At 45.2% G+C, this 23,016-nt stretch overlaps 1 protein-coding gene across 1 annotated transcript in view; it reads right to left on the bottom strand.

Annotated features, from left to right (window-relative positions):
* Nucleotides 1-448: 448 nt before the first annotated feature.
* Nucleotides 449-23,016, bottom strand: part of LOC131944023 (echinoderm microtubule-associated protein-like CG42247) — a gene marked incomplete at its 3' end in the record, with an annotated part of 34,605 nt that continues 12,037 nt past the window's right edge. The window contains exons 4-16 of the mRNA XM_059304464.1: nucleotides 8,745-8,981; nucleotides 8,351-8,533; nucleotides 7,641-7,721; nucleotides 6,923-7,126; nucleotides 6,520-6,676; nucleotides 6,020-6,160; nucleotides 5,782-5,857; nucleotides 5,142-5,294; nucleotides 4,808-4,877; nucleotides 4,484-4,606; nucleotides 4,085-4,180; nucleotides 2,825-2,974; nucleotides 449-607 (exon numbers count right to left, since the gene is read on the bottom strand). Coding sequence (XP_059160447.1) covers nucleotides 449-607; nucleotides 2,825-2,974; nucleotides 4,085-4,180; nucleotides 4,484-4,606; nucleotides 4,808-4,877; nucleotides 5,142-5,294; nucleotides 5,782-5,857; nucleotides 6,020-6,160; nucleotides 6,520-6,676; nucleotides 6,923-7,126; nucleotides 7,641-7,721; nucleotides 8,351-8,533; nucleotides 8,745-8,981 — 1,830 coding nt within the window. The remainder of the gene's footprint in view (nucleotides 608-2,824; nucleotides 2,975-4,084; nucleotides 4,181-4,483; nucleotides 4,607-4,807; nucleotides 4,878-5,141; nucleotides 5,295-5,781; nucleotides 5,858-6,019; nucleotides 6,161-6,519; nucleotides 6,677-6,922; nucleotides 7,127-7,640; nucleotides 7,722-8,350; nucleotides 8,534-8,744; nucleotides 8,982-23,016) is intronic.

Genomic DNA, 23,016 nt, shown 5'->3' with positions numbered 1-23,016 from the left:
AGTTCCATCACCCAGCATGCACAGCGCCGAGACAGATTTCTGAGGGGGGGGGGGGAAGGTCAAATAAGTCGAGCGTGAAGACAACTCGCTACTTACGTTCAACCAACACCAGCACTAGTCTAATTAAATGGCGATGTTACCACAGGTTTGTCAATGTTACATGATACAAAGTAAATAACACAAATTACACGATACAAGCAAAGTACATGATACAAATTACATGATACAAAATACATGATACAAAGTACATAACACAATTACACGATACAAGCAAATTACATGATACAAATTATATGATACAAAATACATGAAGTTGATAACACCAAACAAGACCACATCAATAAATATCACATTAACAAACTCCATGCCACCAACCGCCCCCAATCAATCAACACCCGCCCCTGTAAATGACCACCCACCCGTCATCAACTCTCCCCCCCCCCCCTACCTTGTGAGCCTTCTTGCTGTGCCGAGACAGGATGTCGTTGATGGAGAAGACGTTGTTGTTGTCACGTGACCAGACGAGGAGGGAGCCGGAGGAGTCACCACTTATGACGTCACCAGAAGGCGAAAAACAAATTGACGTCACAAACTTTGGCACATCACCCTGAAAAAAAATAAAGAAAAAAATGTCATAAAATTTCACAAGTTGTCTTAACAGCGAAAAAAACCTGCGAAAATTTGGGATTTTTTAAAAATGAAATGACGCGTTTTTCAAATGGGACAATATCAAAGATTAACAGAACTTTATTTTATTTAATGTTTATAAAATAAATTATAGATTTTGTGAATTATATAAATCATAATTTTCTTTTAAACTTTGTTAAGTATAAACTGGCGGGGATAAAAGTCTGTTGAAAAAAGAGATAAATTAGAAACTGACAGCGAAGGTGACCAGTGAGAGATAAAATGCTGATTGTAAAACTAATTACCTTTTTAAATAAAATAACCTGTAACATCTAGAAAATATCTAGTAGTATTTAAACAAAATCTGAAACATCTAAAATATTTTATAACATTTAAAGAATGAAATGGTGAGCTACAGTGAGTAGTTGTGACGTCAGGGGGGTACAGAAAGCTGCTGTTTCCAATTATGGCCGAGATATTTGTTAAAGTTTCGGGTTAATTTATCTATCCTAGCACATCTCCATATTCCCATAATCAGCAGATTCAAGCTTTCCTAAAATATAAACTTTATATACCACATTACACAACTACCCCCACTACCTCCCACTACCCACCAACTAACCCCACTACCTCCACTACCCACTAACCTACCCCCACTACCCACCCACTACCCCCACTACCCATCTACTACCTCCACTACCCCCCACTACTTCCCACTCCCAGCCCCACTAGCCCAACTACCACGACTACCATCAACTACCCCAAACTACCTGCCACTACCCACCCACTACCCCCACTACACCCAGCTTAATACTTTAGAACCCAACCCAGGATGTGAGGAGTAGAAGCATTTTGTTCAACTCTGACCCTTACCTACAACGGTAACGATATCTTTAAAAAGTAACAAAATCTTGTTATCGTTAATCTACTTTGTCTTAATCTTTCAACAATATTTTTCTTCAAAATTCTCCCATGATGATGATGTGGTTTAGGACGTACTGGGGGAGGGGTGGGCTAAAAGACACAAGGGGTACCTTGACACGAGTGCCCTACAGCCTGAACCTGATCATTACATTAAAGTTTGAAACTATTTCTAAGAAACTTAAACAAAAGTTTAATCTACCCCTTACATTAATCACGTCAAACTCGAAGTTTCAAAGTGGAGTTAGTATTTTTTCTGTGAGTGAATACAGATTTTATTCAACAATTTTTCTGCTTTAGTCGTGTCAATAGACCTACCTAATGATCACAGCAATGATAAAAGGCATCCACTGGCCCGCCATCTTTGTTGATAGGTTAGTACAGGAAACAGAAGCTATTTTAGAAGTAAGGGAACAAAGAAAAATGGCGCCGAACGGGTGATGCGTGAAGGTTGAGGCCAGATGAATACATAATCAACGGCCCCCCCCCCCCCCCCCCCGAAATTTTTTAACGCCCCCCCCCCCCCCCGAACGAAATTAAATTTATATAATTTAGATAGAAAATATATACTTTTAACAGTGTCCGCACCCCCCCCCCCCCCAAAGAAAGTCTACCCCCCTCCGAAAATTTCAAGTGCCCCCCCCCCCCGGAGATAAAAGTCTGGAAGAAACACTGGACATAAACAAACAGGGATGGTCAAGGGGGATGTGGAGACGTTACAGGCGAGACAACTGACAAGGGTAGGGCTTTCTTGGGGAAATTGATTTAATAATATACATAAAATTGTCTCATTGATTGATTTAGCAGCATAGATCTACTTGTCTTATTGATTGATTTAACAATATAGACCAACGTGCCTTATTCATTGGTTTTACAATATAGATCTACATCTCATTTATTAATTTAAAAAAATAGAAAAATCTCATGCGACACTGTGAGATAAAAAAAACATTTATAACAGCAGTGTTTGATATGTGAGAGATCTACCTTAAAGATCATCCGAATTTGCTGAGATTAAAGAAAAAACATTTTACAATTGTTGAGGGACAACTATAAAAGCTAACAATATTTAGCATTTTATCAAACGTCAGCATGCACGTATGGAGAGCGCATGTACAAATGTGCTCACCCTTAGGTGCCGCACCGGGTGACACCTGACCTAACAACGCCACTGCGTATAGTGCGTGCATGTACAAACGTGCTCACCTCGGTATAGCCCGTGCATGTACAAATGTACTCACCTCGGTATAGCCCGTGCATGTACAAACGTGCTCACCTCGAAGTTGCCGCTGAGCTTGTCTCTCATTATCTTCCGGCCCTTATCCCAGAACATCTTCCAGAAGTGGATGTGTTCCTTGCCGTACGTCACCAGGATGCTCTCGTCTGACGGGTAGAAGCAGCCGGCCACCACTGGCTCGTTCGTCGTCTGCAAAACCAGAGGATCGTTGTCATGGCAACAGTCACACCAGGGGAGACTACTCAACAAAGACTAAATAATCTCTTGTTTCAACAAGATAATCTAGTTGTCATAAACTAAAGTCTAGCCGAACATCGAGAAGATAATCTAGTTTTCATATAAGTCTAGCCGAATTTCATATGGTTTGTTCTTATTTTTTAAGCTAAGAGAAATTAAATTCTCTGAAATAAGTTGTTTTTAACTTATGAAAGCTGTGTCATAAAATAAAACAGGTTTTTTTTTTTTGACAATACCTCCACGTATTAAAATAAATGGTGTTCAAATTAGTGTTTTAGTATGGACAATTTCAATGAAACGCCTAATTAGTCACGTACATTGATTAACATAATTTATGCATGATGGTTAGTGAGTGTTATTGTCACGTGATTAAGTCATGTGATACGAGGAACACCAATCAAACACACCGATAGTTTTGGGGTGGCAATTCGTTGATAAGCTGTTGTTGTGATTTGTACGGATATATTTCTAAAAAATGTGAACACATTCATACAACATACAGATATATATGGGGAACATGTAATCATGCAACACACATTACAATCATAGCATCAGTGATTCTCAAATGAATAGAGCCAATACATGGGAAGGTTTACATGAGCAGAGAATAGAACACAAGAACATGTAGAGTTACCTTGACTGGAGTAGGTAGCAGCTATATGAAAGGGAGAGAAACCATGTATTACACGAGGTGAAAGGGAGAGAAACCATGTATTACACAAGGTACAGAAAGGCTGTAGACAGAATTTGGGCTGATGTTTAAAGAGTAAAACTTGATCATGCTTTTCGCTTGGGCTGCCGACTGGATGATCGGGGGGGGGGGGGGGGGGATACAGGCCGAGTCTGATGTGCGTCTAGGTGAGCACATTTGGTGTAGATAACATTGCTTTGATCTAGAAGATGTCGGCAGTCTCTGAAGCTAGTGGTTAACTTAACCTAGCCTTTGATGATCCCTTTCTCCGACTGGCCAATTGACTGGACACGACGATCATATGATTGGCGAGCATGATTCTGGTTGGCGACCTTACCGTGGTTCTGGCGACCATTTTCTGGCGAACTTACCGTAGTTCTGGCGACCATTTTCTCCGTCTGCCAATCCCAGACTGAAAGCTGGTGGCGCTCACTGTCGTCGATCGCCATCAGAAGTTCGCCAGTCGTCTGGGGGGAGAAGGTGGGCAGGTTACAGGTAGTTGTGGTAGTTAGTGGTAGTTACTGGTAGTTAGTGGTAGTCAATTGTAGTTTGTGGTAGTCACTGGTAGATAGTGGTAGTTAGTGGTAGTTTCAGGTATTTAATGTTGTCTCAGATATGTTCCAGTATTTCAAGAAACGGCCTTCAGAAGTGAAACCATTAACATATCTAGCAATAATAACGGACAGGACGTTAAGACAATGGAGCCAGGATTGTATGTGTAAACAAAACTCATGAATTAAATGACTGCTAATTAAGGTCAATGAGCTTACAGAGTCTGTGCCCGGGATGCCCCTCTCGGAGAAGTTGAGGCACGAGATGCCCTGCTGGAAGGTGCCAAGGCCGATAACTGCGTAGGTCGACAGGGATGTACCGTCCCACACACGGATGTGAGCCTGGGGGAGGAGAAGGGGAGGTCAGTTAGGTCACGTGGTCAGGTTCTACAGCACGCACGTCACATGACCAAACTGTGGGACGTACACGTTGATGTGGGGGGGGGGGGGGGGGAGTGAAAGTAGTGTGACGTACACGTTGAGGTGGGGGGGGGGGGGGGGGGGTGAGTGAAAGTTGTGTGTAGGAAAGCAAGAGTTACCTACCCCTGTTTCTGGAGTTTTTCCCGACGTTTGACCCGTGGCGATAAATCGACCGTTGGGATGGATGGTCAAGCTGAAAGTACACGTCATCGATTAAATTACGTTATTCAGTAGATCACATTACGTCATTCAGTTGTATGTAATTTACGCTACAAGGTCACACGTGAAGTGTGAGTTAATCAAACATCCCTACACTCACTTTGTGACTCACATGACCCTCCAAATGACCCCCATCTGATGTCCTCTGAGTGACCCACTGACTCCCCCAACCTGTGACCCCATTGACCCACTGATTCCCACACCCTCTGACCCCCCATGACCCCAGTGACCCACTGACCACGTGATGTCCTCTGAGTGACCCATGTAGTGTTTCTGAGTCCCGAACTTCTTGTCGTACAACACGACGACAGCGGCCACTGAGTAGACCAGTTGACCAGTGGACGGCAGCACTGCCAAGTTCTGCTTCATGTCCCGACCCCTGAACCCGTAGCTAGGTCAAAGGTTAAGGTCTACACCAGAACCAGTATGGCAGCATTTGATTGGTTAACTTTACATTTCCCGTCAAACCTAAATCACAATGGGTTATTTAAAAACCTGTAGCGACCATCTCTATTTGGCAAGGGGAAGTTGTAAAAATGTTTCCAACATGTCGATAAACTAAAGACAATGAGTTGAGAGTTGAGTTGACTAGACTTGTTCTCTACACTATGGAGAAGCCCATTAACTGATTGCAAACCCCAAAGCCCCTAAAATGGCCGTCAAATGATTGAAAAGCCCAAAGCCCCTAAAAAGACAGTTAACTGATTGAAAAGCCCAAAGCCCCTACAAAGCCCCTACAAAGCCCCATACAAAGCCCGTACAAAGCCCCTACATCCCATACAAAGCCCCTACAAAGCCCCTACAAAGCCCCTACAAAGCCCCTACAAAGCCCCTACAAAGCCCCTACAAAGCCCCTACAAAGCACCAACAAAGGATACACCCATTCGAGTTTGAGTTTTTTCTCAGGTTTTCTCCCATCATCCTCTTCGTCCGGTACTGATGGCGGGAAAAATTCTGTAAACAAACATGGGGGTGGGGGGGGGGGGGGAACATTCAGTAATGAAAGATAGATCATGGTTGTGTTGTGACTATCTGGGGGTGGGGGGTGGGGGTGGTAGTGGAGATTGTCTGGGTTCAAATATCACGTGGTTTTGTTTACAAACAAAGGTGACTGACCTCGAGTTTTGCCGTTGATGTCACATTTGATGGAGTCAGGTTTGCCGTTCTTGATCCTGCCGTTCATCTTGGCCCCGCCCCTTTCTGTCATCTCAGAGTTGCGTGTGGGGGAGGAGTCTAAAGTCTGGCGGTCAGCAATGGCTGAAACATGAGGGGACAAGTGGTCACGTGATCATGTGACAGACAAGCGGTCACGTGATAATCAAGTGGACACGTGGTCCAGTGCACAAACAAATAAAATATTTGAGTTAGTTACGATTTAGCACTGTGAAGTTTAAAAATCTCGATGCTAGAAAAATGATCCAAAACTCGACTGAAATTTTATTTCTCGAACACCTTTATAAAGCCTCGGACTTGTTATGTTGAATGGTTTAGTCGCAATTCACATATTGGATCACGTTTGTTCTGATAAATCACATGTTTATAATCACAACATACAATTCTTGCCGAGAGTTAACAGGCTAAAAAGCCCTCCCCCCCCTCCCCACGTGTCAACTCACACTTAGCATCTTTCCGTCCACCTTTTCTAGAAACTTCCACCTGCCCGTTGACGCTTTGTTTTTTCGGCGCCAGCTCCAGGGGCATCAACTCCTCCCCGCAAGCCAGGAAGTTGTCGTGGTCGCCGAACTCGCGGATCAGTTGACTGTAGCTCTCAACCTGGGGGCGAGATTGTGCGAGATTTGATGTTAGTCACGAGATTGTGCGAGATTTGGTGTTAGACTCGAGATTGTGCGAGATTGGTGTGAGATGTAGCAGAGAGATATGGAATGCCAAGACAGAATTTGACAGTCTTCAATGGAACATGTCAGACAATACTCGGATGTTTTCATATCACAAACTATACAACTAGTTAAATTGATTAATTAACTAATGATCTCTAATGAGCGCAGATTCTCGCCTGACCTTCTGATGTGGCGCCCTCTCCGTGTAGAGCGCCCTGACGGGTGGGTTGGGGATGTTGACGAGGTTGGAGATGTCGTTGAGGATGTCCTCGAAGTTCATCTGTGAGTTGGTGTTGAGGATAAGCTTCTCGCGGCTGTCGCGGTAGATGTTGCTGATGATGGTCAGCACCCGCGGCCGTCTCAGGGGGGACTGGACCTTCCCGTCCTGCCGGTACATGGTCGATGTTTGACACGTTTGTTATTTGGTTATATAAGTCATCATCGTAATTGGACTCGTTCATTAATTGATTATATACATATAATCGATTTTTGACAAGTTCATTTATTGATTAAATAACACATGATCGAAGCTAATTAAAACAGATAATTTCTCGCAAAAAACAATTAGATATTAATCTTGAATTCGAGAATTTTTTTTTCAAAAACAGGAATCAAAAGTTCCCGTTGATATCCATGTTTGAACATTATATTTCATTCACTGAGTCTTATTTTTGGAACATTGGCGAGGTTTTATTTAGATGGATAAGTTTTATTTCTTCTGTGGTTTCTTGTTAAGATTAATAATTAAGAAGATAATTAACTTAATTGACTACTAGTTAAGAAGACAATTAACTTAATTGACTACTATTAAGAAGACAATTAACTTAATTGACTACTAATTAAGAAGACAATTAACTTAATTAACTACTAATTAAGTCAATTAACTTAATTGGACTCACGTGCTGGAACAAGAAGTTCTCCTTCCGGTCAATTTTCCCGCCCTTCCAATGAGATTCTCGGCTGTTCCCGTAATCAACTTTCTGATGGAAAAATGATCAAAAAATTGTTAGGAAATCATCAAATAATCAATGTATAAAAATTATCAAGAAATAAAAAAAACCCATAAAATATGTTCACAGATTACAAAATATCGCCCTCAGTTTTGTCTTGAATACATTTGAAACTAATTTCCTGTACACACTACATTGACGGTCCTGTTTTGATTGAGTACACGTGACCCGTGTGTGACCCATGTCTGACCCTTGTGTACATGTGGACACTCAATAAGCCGGTTAGTTTTGTACACTCAAGCAGTCACAAACTCCCTATATATCAACCACCATCTGAAACCTTCAGCATACCATCATTACCCCCCCCCCCCCCCCCCCATATACACACACATCAATACCTGAAGCTACCTGCTGCCCTACCCCTCTCCCCTCAACCCCCTCCAGAAGTTACCTGTAACCTGCCCCCCCCCCGCCCACCCCCCAGCAGTTACCTGTAGCCTGCCCCCCCCCCCACCAGCAGTCACCTGTAGCCTGCCCCCCCCACCAGCAGTCACCTGTAGCCTGCCCCCCCCCCCACCAGCAGTCACCTGTAGCCTGCCCCCCCCCCACCAGCAGTCACCTGTAGCCTGCCCCCCGCCCCCCACCACCACCACAGTTACCTGAAGTTTACTGGTACTGGAGCACACGTAGTATTTGCCGTTCTCGAACTCTGTGATGGATTTGATCTCGCGGCCCTCCGGCCAGGAGAAGATGTACTTGACGCCAGTTGATGTCTCCACCATGGAGCTGAGGTCGACTAGTAGCTTCTCCAGGTTGGCGTAGGTCTTTTGGTTGATCAGCACCTGTGGGGGATGGTGACGTCAGCATATACTCGACCAGGTGTCTTAGCTTCCAACAACCCAATGTAGACTAATTAACAGATTCCAACAACCTAATCTAGACTAATTGACAGATTCCAACAACCTAATCTAGACTAATTAACAGATTCCAACAACCTCTAGACTAATTGAACGATAAACTCTCAAGTCTAATCAAAGTCTAATTAAACTTTACCTGCTTTGGTTTAAAGTGGGCGTCACCGTTCCTAAAGAACAGCACCCTCCTCCCTTTGATGCCGTCACCCCCCTCCCCGGGCTGCTTTTGGCTGACGTCATTGCTGACGTCACGCAGCCTCGAGTCCTCGTAGCGCTGACGTATTTTCTGGGGTTTCCTGAAGATGGGCGGCTGCTCCATGACGTCACTCTGGGACGAATTGACGTCATCATCGCTAACTGGGGCGGGCGGTATATTCTAAAAATAGAAACAACATTTGTATTCACTTTTTATGGAGAATATGTTTACGTCATGTCAAAGGGAGAGGATGGGGGTTGGGGGGGGGGGGGGGGGGGTTAGGGGGGTCACGTGACGATGATATTTGAAAACATTTAAACCAATTCAGCGCAGGTAGACCTCCAGGCGACACATTATGTAAGCTGGACATTTATGTCGTGGAGACACGTTTGGTCGTCTGCTGGCATTTCAAGGGGGGGGGGGGGGGGGGTGGTGGCTTAAAAATAGACGATTCTAAAGTAATAAAAAATAAACTGTGCATAAAAGTTTAAAAATAAAACATTTGAAAAGTTAATAGAATTAGAAAGAAGTATAAGAATCCTGGATAAGTTGGTGTTTAGAGTGCCGAGCAACACAGTGGCGTAGCGAGGTCGGGTGTCACCCGGTGCGGCACTTAATGGTGTCACCCCCCAGAGGCGTAGCGAACCTTCCCGAGGACAAACTTTCAAATTTTCGATTTGCACCCCTCCCTCAAACTTTCAATTTGCACCCCCCCCCCCGTCAAGTTTTTCTATATATATTTTGCTATTTTTGCCTTGGTGTCACCCCCCCCCTAAATGGTGTCACCAGGTGCGGTCGCACCCCCCCCTCGCTACGCCACTGGAGCAACATGTTCTATAAACTTGCAACATGTGCAGCATGTTAGTAGGTCGGATCTTTGTGTGACATGATACTAGAGAGGTGAGTTTCCCGACATGATACTAGAGAGACGAGTTTCCCGACATGATACTAGAGAGACGAGTTTCCCGACATGAGAGAGGCGAGTTTTTCCCGACATGATACTAGAGAGGCGAGTTTTCCGACATGATAGAGGCGAGTTTCCCGACATGGTAGAGGCGAGTTTCCCGACATGATAGAGGCGAGTTTCCCGACATGATAGAGGCGAGTTTCCCGACATGATAGAGGCGAGTTTCCCGACATGAGAGAGGCGAGTTTCCCGCCATGATACTAGAAGGCGAGTTCCCCGAATTGAGAGAGGCGAGTTTCCCGACATGATACTAGAGAGGCGAGTTACCCGACATGAGAGAGGCGAGTTTCCCGACATGAGAGAGGCGAGTTTCCCGACATGAGAGAGGCGAGTTTCCCGACATGAGAGAGGCGAGTTTCCCGACATGAGAGAGGCGAGTTTCCCGACATGATACTAGAGAGGCGAGTTACCCGACATGAGAGAGGCGAGATTCCCGACATGAGAGAGACGAGTTTCCCGACATGATACTAGAGAGGCGAGTTTCCCGACATGATACTAGAGAGGCGAGTTTCCCGACATGAGAGAGGCGAGTTTCCCGACATGATACTAGAGAGACGAGTTTCCCGACATGAGAGAGGCGAGTTTCCCGACATGAGAGAGGCGAGTTTCCCGACATGATACTAGAGAGACGAGTTTCCCGACATGATACTAGAGAGACGAATTTCGAGACATGAGAGAGACGAGTTTCCCGACATGAGAGAGACGAGTTTCCCGACATGATACTAAAGAGACGAGTTTCCCGACATGATACTAGAGAGGCGAGTTTCCCGACATGATACTAGAGAGGCGAGTTTCCCGACATGAGAGAGGCGAGTTTCCCGACATGAGAGAGGCGAGTCTCCCGACATGAGAGAGGCGAGTTTCCCGACATGAGAGAGGCGAGTTTCCCGACATGAGAGAGGCGAGTTTCTTGACATGATACTAGAGAGGCGAGTTACTCCACAGTAAAATGTAAAATACTGAATATTTTCTAAAAAAGTGAAGGTAGAGTTGGTCTTTTTATGCCAGTCTTTTTGTAAATGTCAAGTTAAATACAAAATCACGTGACCGTTTGTTAGAGTATACTGGCATGTTGCAACGTCAGTGGGTTCATTAGGAACTTTCTACTCTAGATGACCACTTAAAACACACACAAGATGACCAAACACCCACAAGATAACCATTTCAAACACCTACAAGATGGCTACTCCCCCCCCCCCCCCCCGCGAATATCCCGACCCTGAGGTATTTTAACGAACACTAAACTAACACTGGTCACAAGAGATTTGTTCTATCTAGTCCAATGTATCAAGAGATTTGTTCTATCTAGTCCAATGTATCAAGAGATTTGTTCTATCTAATCCAATGTATCAAGAGATTTGTTCTATCTAGTCCAATGTATAAAGAGATTTGTTCTATCTAGTCCAATATATCAAGAGATTTGTTCTATCTAGTCCAATGTATCAAGAGATTTGTTCTATCTAGTCCAATGTATCAAGAGATTTGTTCTATCTAGTCCAATGTATCAAGAGATTTGTTCTATCTAGTCCAATGTATCAAGAGATTTGTTCTATCTAGTCCAATGTATCAAGAGATTTGTTCTATCTAGTCCAATTGTATCAAGAGATGTGTTCTATCTAGTCCAATGTATCAAGAGATTTGTTCTATCTAGTCCAATGTATCAAGAGATTTGTTCTATCTAGTCCAAAGACCAACTGAAAACACTGAGTGACAAAAAAGAAACGTGTGCCAACTGACGTCATCTTCTACGGGTGAGTAACGGTTGTAGTTGGAGGGTCTCTTGAAGGTGCTGACGTCAGGTACCCCGTATCTGCTCCTCTCCTCCTCCCTACGTGCCGCCCTCCTCACCAGCTGCCTCCAGGGGGGCTTGAGAGGACGGCTATCACGTGATCGGTCGGCCTCGCTTTCAAATCGAGTCTGGTTGCTGGACTGTCGGACAACGTTTTTCTTTTTGCGGCGGCCATCTTGTGACGGACGTGACGTCACTTTTTCGTTTTCCGCCGCGAAGCCGTCGTCGTAGCTGGCTGCAAGTGTGTCGGCGTAGTGGTGGATGGCGTCGTCAAAGTTTTCCTCGCCAGCTGAATCCTGGGAAACAAGACACGGCTTCGGTGAGATTTTAATTTTTATATCAAAACTGTTAGTCATAATACAAAGTAGCAACAATAAAAAGTTGAACTAAATTAGCCCACAATATTACCAGCATAAATGTCGATAAGCCCCTAAATTAACAAGTTAGATCTTATCAAGCCCATAATATCACAAGCCAGAACTCAATTAGCCCTAACATCACTTGATAGATATCCATTAGCCCATAACATCACTTGCTAGATATCCATTAGCCCTAACATCACTTGCTAAATATCCATTAGCCCTAACATCACTTGCTAGATATCCATTAGACCTAACATCACTTGCTAGATATCCATTAGGATATGTATTCAGTAATCAACCCTCCTGTAATTTGTGGGGGTCATGACTTAATCTCAAAGTGTAGCCGCCAACTTGCGGTAACTTACAGCTAATCACGTGACCCTAATGCTGCTGATTGAGGGAAGCAGACGGTGCCTCCAAAATTTTCGTCTGTTTTTGTTTTTTGTGCAATTTTATCTTTCAAACAATCTTGGACTAAACCTCCCTCCCCTTCTCACCCTCCTCCCTCCCGCCACCATCAAAAAAGAAAACAGCTGAAGTCTACACAAACTCTATAATAAAACTAGATGTGATGCTAGCATCATCTACCATCAACTGCATCACATCATCTACCGCCATCTACGACCCACTATCAACTCTAAGATCAATTTCCTTCACCTGACCCCCTAAAGTCTGGCATCAAGCCACTCAACTGACCCCCTAAAGTCTGGCATCAAGCCACTCAAATGACCCCCTAAAGTCTGGCATCAAGCCACTCAACTGACCCCCTAAAGTCTGGCATCAAGCCACTCAACTGACCCCCTAAAGTCTGGCATCAAGCCACTCAACTGACCCCCTAAAGTCTGGCATCAAGCCACTCAACTGACCCCCTAAAGTCTGGCATCTAGCCACTCAACTGACCCCCTAAAGTCTGGCATCAAGCCACTCACCTGACCACCTAAAGTCTGGCATCAAGCCACTCACCTGAGCGAGTTCATCTTGCTGGTAGCTGTCCATCTGACGTCCGTCGTCCGGCAAACCTTCGCTGCTCTCAGACTGACCAGAAGAACCGCGGTTCGAATCCTGATCCTGCCACGGGTCGTCCCTGGTAGTGACGTTCATCTCAGTGTGGGCACATCCCCACCCCCTGTTGTCACAGTTTGCTGTGTCCACACCACGCCAGCATCAGGCAAACTTTCGTCACAGCAACCAACACAACACCGACACAATGGAATTGAGAATCAGCCAATCGGCATGCAGCAAACACTATGCTGTTTAAAACAAATGTTTTCCGTTTGTGCTGGTGATATTGTCTTAGATAAGAAATCTATGGAGAAGAAATCCATTCAACCGTACGAAAGATAGCAATCCATTAGTAAATAATTTCTAAAGACGCATAGAATAGAGCCTCGCCTTGAATGTATCGATTATGGGCTGCATACACTTGCAGTATCGAGTTTCAATGAGTATCCGATACTTTTTATCCCCATGCAAATATTCACTTTCTGTGACAGTTCCAGACTAGACACTTAACACGAGGCACTCGTTTAAGCACAAAAAACCTTTAAAATCGTTGGAGTGAGTACACAGGAATTAGTTTTCTTCAAATGTTTCGTGGACGTCCGCTGTGAGCAAGCAGCTTGATGGACACAATCAACAGGATCAAGAAAATCGAGACAATCCACACAATCGATATGGACGTGTACCGAGTCTCCGCTCACACGGCTCGCGTCTGCCATAAATAAGTTACAACCGCCGGCTAGCTATCTATATCGTCTGATTTCTTCCAATCGTTTTGTTTTAAACGTCTGCTATGGAAACCTCTGGCCTAATTACTTATTCAAGACTAAGTACTCTATCTGTCGTTACACCAGGTTTATACTGGCGCAGACGTATGTTTACAATGTCAGTTGACGTCCGTTTACAATGTCAGTTGACGTCTGCTTACAATGTCAGTTGACGTCTGTTTACAATGTCAGTTGACGTCTGTTTACAATGTCAGTTGACGTCTGTTTACAATGTCAGTTGACGTCTGTTTACATTGTCAGTTGACGTCTGTTTACAATGTCAGTTGACGTCCGTTTACAATGTCAGTTGACGTCTGTTTACAATGTCAGTTGACGTCTGTTTACAATGTCAGTTGACGTCCGTTTACAATGTCAGTTGACGTCTGTTTACAATGTCAGTTGACGTCTGTTTACAATGTCAGTTGACGTCTGTTTACAATGTCAGTTGACGTCTGTTTACAATGTCAGTTCACGTCTGTTTACAATGTCAGTTGACGTCCGTTTACAATGTCAGTTGACGTCTGTTTACAATGTCAGTTGACGTCTGTTTACATTGTCAGTTGACGTCTGTTTACAATGTCAGTTGACGTCCGTTTACAATGTCAGTTGACGTCTGTTTACAATGTCAGTTGACGTCTGTTTACAATGTCAGTTGACGTCTGTTTACAATGTCAGTTGACGTCTGTTTACAATGTCAGTTGACGTCTGTTTACAATGTCAGTTGACGTCTGTTTACAATGTCAGTTGACGTCTGTTTACAATGTCAGTTGACGTCTGTTTACAATGTCAGTTCACGTCTGTTTACAATGTCTGTTGACGTCTGTTTACAATGTCGGTTGACGTCTGTTTACATTTGTGATCTTTTGTTGAAATTATCGTTTGGTATTTACACGCTCGGTAACTGTAACAAGAGCTCACGACCTCACACACACAGAGCATACACACACACTGCACACACATAAACTCACACATCACACACATAGACACACACACATCACACACATAGACACACACACACACAATCACACACACATCACACACATAGACACACACACCTCACACACATAGCAACAGGTATACACAGACAACCTACAGCACTAGCCCACCTATATCTCCCTGCCTACTCTTCTTACCATTATTGAATCCATTGATCAACATTTACAGATAAACTGATTGGTTCTGTCTCCGGTATTTTAAGTCAAGTGCCTTTGTTGGCTTTGTCTTCGTCTGGGATCCCCCTGTTTCATGTAATGTCCCATGTCCCCTAGGAGTAGTGGTGGGTGTGGTGGTTGGTGTGGTGGTGGTAGTGGTGGGTGTGGTAGTGGTGGATGTGGTGGTGGAGGGTGTTGTGGTGGTGGGTGTGGTTGAGGGGATGGTGGTGGGTGTGGTGGTGGGTTTGGTGGTGGGTATGGTGGTGTTAGTGGTGGGTGTGGTGGTGGTGGTGGTGGGTGTGGTGGTGCTAGTGGAGGGTGTGGTGGTGGGTGTGGTGGTGGTGGGTGTGGTGGTGGGTGTGGTGGTGGGTATGGTGGTGTTAGTGGTGGGTGTGGTGGTGGTGGTGGTGGGTGTGGTGGTGCTGGTGGAGGGTGTGGTGGTGGGTGTGGTGGTGGTGGGTGTGGTGGTGGGTGTGGTGGTGGGTATGGTGGTGTTAGTGGTGGGTGTGGTGGTGGTGGTGGTGGTGGGTGTGGTGGTGCTGGTGGAGGGTGTGGTGGTGGGTGTGGTGGTGGTGGGTGTGGTGGTGGGTGTGGTGGTGGGTGTGGTGGTGGGTGTGGTGGTGGTGGGTGTGGTGGTGGGTGTGGTGGAGGGTGTGGTGGTGCTGGTGGTGGGTGTGGTGGAGGGTGTAGTGGTGGAGGGTGTGGTGGAGGGTGTAGTGGTGGGGGTGTGGTGGAGGGTGTGGTGGTGGTGGTGCTGGTGGTGGGTGTGGTGGAGGATGTAGTGGTGGAGGGTGTGGTGGAGGGTGTGGTGGAGGGTGTGGTGGTGGTGGTGGGTGTGGTGGTGCTGGTGGTGGGTGTGGTGGTGGGTGTGGTGGAGGGTGTAGTGGTGGAGGGTGTGGTGGAGGGTGTAGTGGTGGAGGGTGTGGTGGAGGGTGTAGTGGTGGAGGGTGTGGTGGAGGGTGTGGTAATGGTGGTAGTGGTGGGTGTGGTGGTGGATGTGGTGATGGTAGGTGTGGTGGAGGGTGTGGTGGTGGGTGTGGTGGTATTGGTGATGGTGGGTGTGGTGGTGTTGGGAAGTAGAATCTCCTTGTCATGGAGACTACAATTTGTTTCCCATGACAGGAGAGGTCATGTGATGAAGGGGGTGGGGAGGGTGGAGGGGGGGGTGTCGCCCGTATGGGTGGGGTGGTGTTGAAGGAAGAATTCATTTTCCCAGTCTAACTCGTATCTCCATATGCAGGTTGGATATGTAATGATCGCTATGTATCGATTAGGTGTATCGATTAGGCGTATCGATGAGGTGTATCGATGAGGTGTATTGCCTACAGCATCTCTTTGATTGATCGATCACCACATCTCATAGATTCCAATTTCCGGTTGGATGCCGTCGTCCTGAGATAGGAAATAAACATGTACCGGTGCTAACAACTCAGCCAGTCAGCCGTGATGGGAACATTTCAGAAGGGTGAGGGGTGGGGGTGTGTGAGGGGTGGGGGTGTGTGAGGGGATTGTAGGAAAAAAAGTCACAGGAAAAAAAGTCACAGGAAAAAAAGTCACAAGTATATATTTGCATGATATTTGTTAATACTTTTGTGTATTAAATATTTAGAGAGTGCAAATTAACTTAGAATTAATTAAATGTAATGTAATGCGTGAAGGCTGTATACGAATAGTAATTTTTATAATTAAACGCAAAACGTCAACAACACAAAATATGTTCGGACAATGCCTACTGAGGAGATGCCGACCAGAGAATAGCCTACGGCAAAATTTGCCTAAATTTCTTTTATAATTAACTTTTCTATCACGTATTTAACTAAATATGTAACACAAGTTGAGATTGTTGTGTAAATTATCTTAGAGTATTTTTACTTACAATTGTTATAAACCATAATGCTTTTAACGTCTATAAATAATGTATTCTATTAAAAAATACAACCCACAACAATAAACATACAAAATTTGACAATTCGTAACAATTAAATCAAAATATTTCTAAAAACATTTTTGTGACTTTTTTCTGTGACTATATTTCTGTGATTTTTTTTCCGATAAAATTTTTCCACTGTGACTTTTTTTCCGATAAAATTTTTCCACTGTGACTTTTTTTTCTGTGACTTTTTTCCTAGCAAAAACTGTGACTTTTTTTCTGTGTGTTTTTTGTAGACACAAACGTTGATACAGGAGACACAGAAGTTGATAGACACAAAAGTTCATAGAGAAGACAGAAAAGTACAACGTAAGGGGGAGGGGGTTGTTTCCCTGCTGTCTCTACGTGTAATGAGCCTACCTGTTTATCAACAACACGACAGGCTAGATTTACGACTGTTTGTAGCGTTACCATGGGGACAAGATTTCGTGTAGTTAGCGAATGGCTATCTTTATTTAAATCTAGGTCAATGAATTATTCATTAACCGGATGAATACATTACAACTTAATTAAAACACAATCTGAGATAATAAATATATTATTAGAACTCTTGGTTTTTCTGTGTTCGTCTCCATAGCAACGCTCTCATTTTACAGCCTTGTGTTCAAGTGGCAAACTCAGGGGTCAGTAGGTCAAGGTCAGAGACGTGAAGCAAGAGAAAGGTCAGGGACGTGAAGCAAGAGAAAGGTCAAAGCAGAGAGATTCTAAAAATAGAAAGGATAAGTCCACACCACACGACACAACACGACACGACACCATATGACACCATATGACACTACACGACACCACACGACACCACACGACACCACACGACACCACACGACACAACACGACACGACACGACACGACACCACACGACACAGCACGATACCACACGATACGACACCATATGACACTACACGACACAACACGACACCACACGACACCACACGACACAACACGACACAACACGACACAACACGACACAACACGACACAACACGACACGACGCCATATGACACCATATGAGATTACACGACACCAGACAGTTAAATTTTAGAGGTGTTTTCTGTAATTTAAAAAAAAACCTGGACGTTCAAAAGATTGGCTTGTGTTTCTACCAACAATCATCAAGAGAAAACACTCTACACCCTCCCTCATCCCCCCACTCTCACCATACAACTACTCTACATCCTCCCCCACTTTCACCATCTTGCTGTTAAAAGGCTGACGATCTTTATAGCACGTAACGTATTAAATGACTGAACAGGTAGGTTACTAATTGATAATCTAATGTAGGTAACTAATTGATAATCTAATGTAGGTAGCTAATTGATAATCGAATGTAGGTAGCTAATTGATAATCTAATGTAGGTAGCTAATTGGTAATCTAATGTAGGTAGCTAATTGATAATCTAATGTAGGTAGCTAATTGATATCTAATGTAGGTAACTAATTGATAATCGAATGTAGGTAGCAAATTGATAATCGAATGTAGGTAGCAAATTGATAATCTAATGTAGGTAGCTAATTGATATCTAATGTAGGTAACTAATTGATAATCGAATGACACGCTGATTGGGCTTTTATCGTGTCCACGTGATCAAACTGATTGCTATTTACTCTAACGATCGAACTCTCGATACCAATCAATCAGCAGTGGTATGGATTGAACCATCGAATTGTTTTCAAACTTCGATTAAGAGAATTCAATAAGCGGAGAACATCTTGTGATTTTGGTGATCACGTGATACCCTGTCAACGCCACGTGCTGTCTCTGTGACCAGCAATATGTGAGGAGAATTTCTTGAGCCCAACCCTGCCTGAAATGGTTGTAGACTCTGAATTATAAACATATGAATTGTTTTAAACTCGCCACCAACAATTGATGTATATCTTAATTGGTCTTTTAGAACTAAATGACCAGGGCCCATCTGACGTCATCATGGCATGGACCAGTCTGACGTCATCAAAAACCTCCAGCCTAAAACGTCCAGGTACAAGCGACCAATCAAAAACGTGCTTGACATGCAGACAGGGCCGTGATTAGGTCATCATCTGACGTCACATGACAGGGGGGTGAGACGCCAGCACAGGTGAAAACAGGTGAAATGGAATCAACGTCTTAATGTTTCCCACCTGCCACAAAACAATGCCTGCATCTCATTAAGTCAGGCACGCCGAGTCGAGATCATCTACACGCTCAGCAGGTAAGTGGAGACACCTGTGTTAGACACCTCAGATTTTGGTGGAGGCTAACTCTGGGATTTTTTAAGTTAGGACGTCAGTTGTGTCAGTGTTTAAGACGTCAGTTCTGTCAGTGTTTACTTAAATGTCGGGAAGACCACCGACAACAGAGCGCAATCTAAAGACTCCAGTCACGAATTCTTGCCGACAGCGACACTAACACTAGGTCCCCGTTAATCACCAGACCACTCTAATGAGGGATGGTCTACCTACACGGCGCCTGTTGAGCGCCCCAGCTTTGGCCTGTCTTGTGATGGTGATGGTGTGGCCGGCAGATTCACAGAACTTCTCGTCTGGTGGCAAACTGTATGGGCCTTGGTACGTGCGTCAGGTGAGTACACAGGTGATAGACAGGTGGTAGACAGGTGAGTACACAGGTGGTAGACAGGTGTGTACACAGGTGGTAGACAGGTGTGTACACAGGTGGTTGACAGGTGAGTACACAGGTGGGAGACAGGTGGTAGACTGGTGTGTACACAGGTGGTAGACAGGTGTGTACACAGGTGGGAGACAGGTGGTAGACAGGTGGGAGACAGGTGTATACACAGGTGGTAGACAGGTGAGTACACAGGTGGTAGACAGGAGTATAAACAGGTGAAAGACAGGTGTGTACACAGGTGGGAGACAGGTGGTAGACAGGTGGTAGACATGTGTGTACACAGTTGGTAGACAGGTGTGTACACAGGTGGTAGACAGGTGAGTACACAGGTGTGAAACAGGTGAGTACACATGTGGAAGATAGGTGAACACACATGTGGGAAACAGGTGTGTACATAGGTATGAGACAGGTGGTACAGAGGATTGTACACAGGTGTGTTCAAAGGTGGTAGACATATGTGTACACATGTGGGAAACGGGTGTGTACACAGGTGGGAGACAAGTGGTTGACAGGTAGACAGGTATGTGCACATTTTCGTCACCTAATAAGTTCCCTCCCCCCCCCCCACTAGAACCAGAAATTTTGCAGGACACACCTATTCTGTGAGTACCGGAAGTACAACTGTATGGTGGTCGTCAAGGAAACGCAATGGGAGTGCACAAAGATCAACGACAACATCAAAATTAGGGGATGCAAAATGAGAAGTAAGTATTTAGATATCGACATTAAGTAGGTGTACGTTAGTCAGTCAAGATTCTCCCATTCTAACACTGGCACTAGTCCAGTCATGTTTCACAGTCATGTTTCGTTTCACAGTCATGTTTCACAGTCATGTTTCACAGTCATGTTTCACAGTCATGTTTCACAGTCAGGTTTCCCAGTCAGGTTTCCCAGTCATGTTTCAGTCATGTTTCACAGTCATGTTTCACAGTCATGTTTCACAGTCATGTTTCACAGTCATGTTTCACAGTCATGTTTCACATCACGTTCAACTTCTAGCGTGCTGCTAGATTGGCGTGCAACCTGCAACCTTTTTATCTTCAAATAGATTTAAAATTAAAATGGGGTATCGTAATGTTAAATATTTATCGCTTAATTTATTCAAGGGCGGAGCACACCTTGTTTTAATGAGGTTAAGATTTTAAGGGTCAAATTAACCTGACGTATTTAGGTCAGTTGTGAGTTCAAGGCCACGAGAATTTATTCAGTAGAGTTGACAAATAGGTATTCGCACATACAACACCTCTTTTGACGCCCTGTGGAAGCCCCATCCACCCAGATATAGCACCCCCTATTGACGCCCCCTCCCAGATAAAAACACCTATCGACGCCTAACCCCACAGATACAACACCCCTATTGGCGCCCCACAGATACAACACCCCTATTGGCGCCCCACAGATACAACACCCCTATTGACGACCCCAGATACAACACCCCTATTGGCGCCCCACAGATACAACACCCCTATTGGCGCCCCACAGATACAACACCCCTATTGACGACCCCAGATACAACACCCCTATTGACGACCCCCAGATACAGCACCCCTATTGACGCCCACAGATACAACACCCCTATTGGCGCCCCACAGATACAACACCCCTATTGGCGCCCCACAGATACAACACCCCTATTGACGACCCCAGATACAACACCCCTATTGGCGCCCCACAGATACAACACCCCTATTGGCGCCCCACAGATACAACACCCCTATTGACGACCCCAGATACAACACCCCTATTGACGACCCCCAGATACAGCACCCCTATTGGCGCCCCACAGATACAACACCCCTATTGGCGCCCCACAGATACAACACCCCTATTGACGACCCCCAGATACAACACCCCTATTGACGACCCCAGATACAACACCCCTATTGACGACCCCCAGATACAGCACCCCTATTGACGCCCCCAGATACAACACCCCTATTGACGCCCCCAGATACAACACCCCTATTGACGCCCCCAGATACAACACCCCTATTGACGCCCCCAGATACAACACCCCTATTGACGCCCCCAGATACAACACCCCTATTGACGACCCCCAGATACAACACCCCTATTGACGACCCCAGATACAACACCCCTATTGACGACCCCCAGATACAGCACCCCTATTGGCGCCCCACAGATACAACACCCCTATTGGCGCCCCCCAGATACAACACCCCTATTGACGACCCCCAGATACAACACCCCTATTGACGCCCCCAGATACAACACCCCTATTGACGACCCCCAGATACAACACCCCTATTGGCGCCCCACAGATACAACACCCCTATTGACGCCCCCAGATACAACACCCCTATTATCGCCCTGTGGGAGCCCCGCCCCCCTGAACTAATGACGCCACATTACATAATGTGTTTAATATTTCCAGTGTGCGACGGTGTATGTGCTATGACGTCACCTGGTCCAGATTACGTTCAGGTGAGTTGGATACATTAGCAGGTTACATCACAGGTGTGGATGTCATCAGTAGCTGTCAGTATAGATGTCAAGTGAAGGTGTCAGGACTAAATGCCATGTCTAGATGTCAGTTGTAGATGTCATGTCTAGATCTCAGGTATCGATTTCACACTTAGATGTCAGTTTCCATGTCAGGTGTAAACGTCAGGTGCAGATGTCATGTGTAGATGTCATCTGTTGATGTCGTGTAGATGTCATCTGTTGATGTCGTGTAGATGTCAGGACGTGTCTAGATGTCAGGACGTGTGTAGATGTCAAGACGTGTGTAGATGTCATGACGTCACATGTCTACTGACTTGGCCTCTACAGGTGATCAGTCACAGCTGCGGAACTGGCACCAAATGTTTCAAGTCAGCCAACCCGACAACCCAACCCTCTGGTGATACAACTGCCAACCCGACAACCCAACCACCTGGCGGTACGACTGCCAACCCGACAACCCAACCCTCTGGTGATACAACTGCCAACCCTACAACTCGACCATCTGGCGATACAACTGCCAACCCGACAACACCAACAACTGATGGTACAACCCCCAACCCTACAATTCTGCCACCTGATGGTACAACCCCCAACCCGACAACCCAACCCTCTGGTGATACAACCCCCAACCCAACAACTCGACAATCTGATGATACAACCCCCAACCCGACAACCCAACCCTCTGGCACAACCCAGGCAGCAGCGTCTGACCCGAATACAACCACAAGCAGCGAATACGGCTAGCGTTCTACCCCCCCCCCCACGATACCCCCACCACCAAAACCCAACCCCAACCAACCACCCCCAACCCCCACCCCCAACCAACCACCCCCAACCCCCACCCCCAACCAACCACCCCCAACCCCCACCCCCAACCAACCACCCCCAACCCCCACCCCAACCAAGCAACCCCAACCCCCACCCCAACCAAGTACCCCCACCCCCAGCATCCACCCCCAACCTACCGATGGTAGGAAAAAAAGTCACAGGAAAAAAAACACAGAAAAAAAGTCACAGGAAAAAAAGTCACAGGAAAAAAGTCACAGGAAAAAAAGTCACAGGAAAAAAGTCACAGGAAAAAAAGTCACAGGAAAAAAGTCACAGGAAAAAAGTCACAAATATATATTTGCATGATATTTGTTAATAATTTTATGTATTAAATATTTAGAGAGTGCAAAT

This window comes from Physella acuta, unplaced genomic scaffold, assembly GCF_028476545.2.
Source record: "Physella acuta isolate Inbredline_101_S28 unplaced genomic scaffold, ASM2847654v3 ptg000476l, whole genome shotgun sequence".
Classification (NCBI taxonomy): domain Eukaryota; kingdom Metazoa; phylum Mollusca; class Gastropoda; family Physidae; genus Physella; species Physella acuta.
The sequence above is the reverse complement of the archived record's forward strand: the minus strand, read 5'-3'. Positions and strand labels throughout refer to the sequence as shown.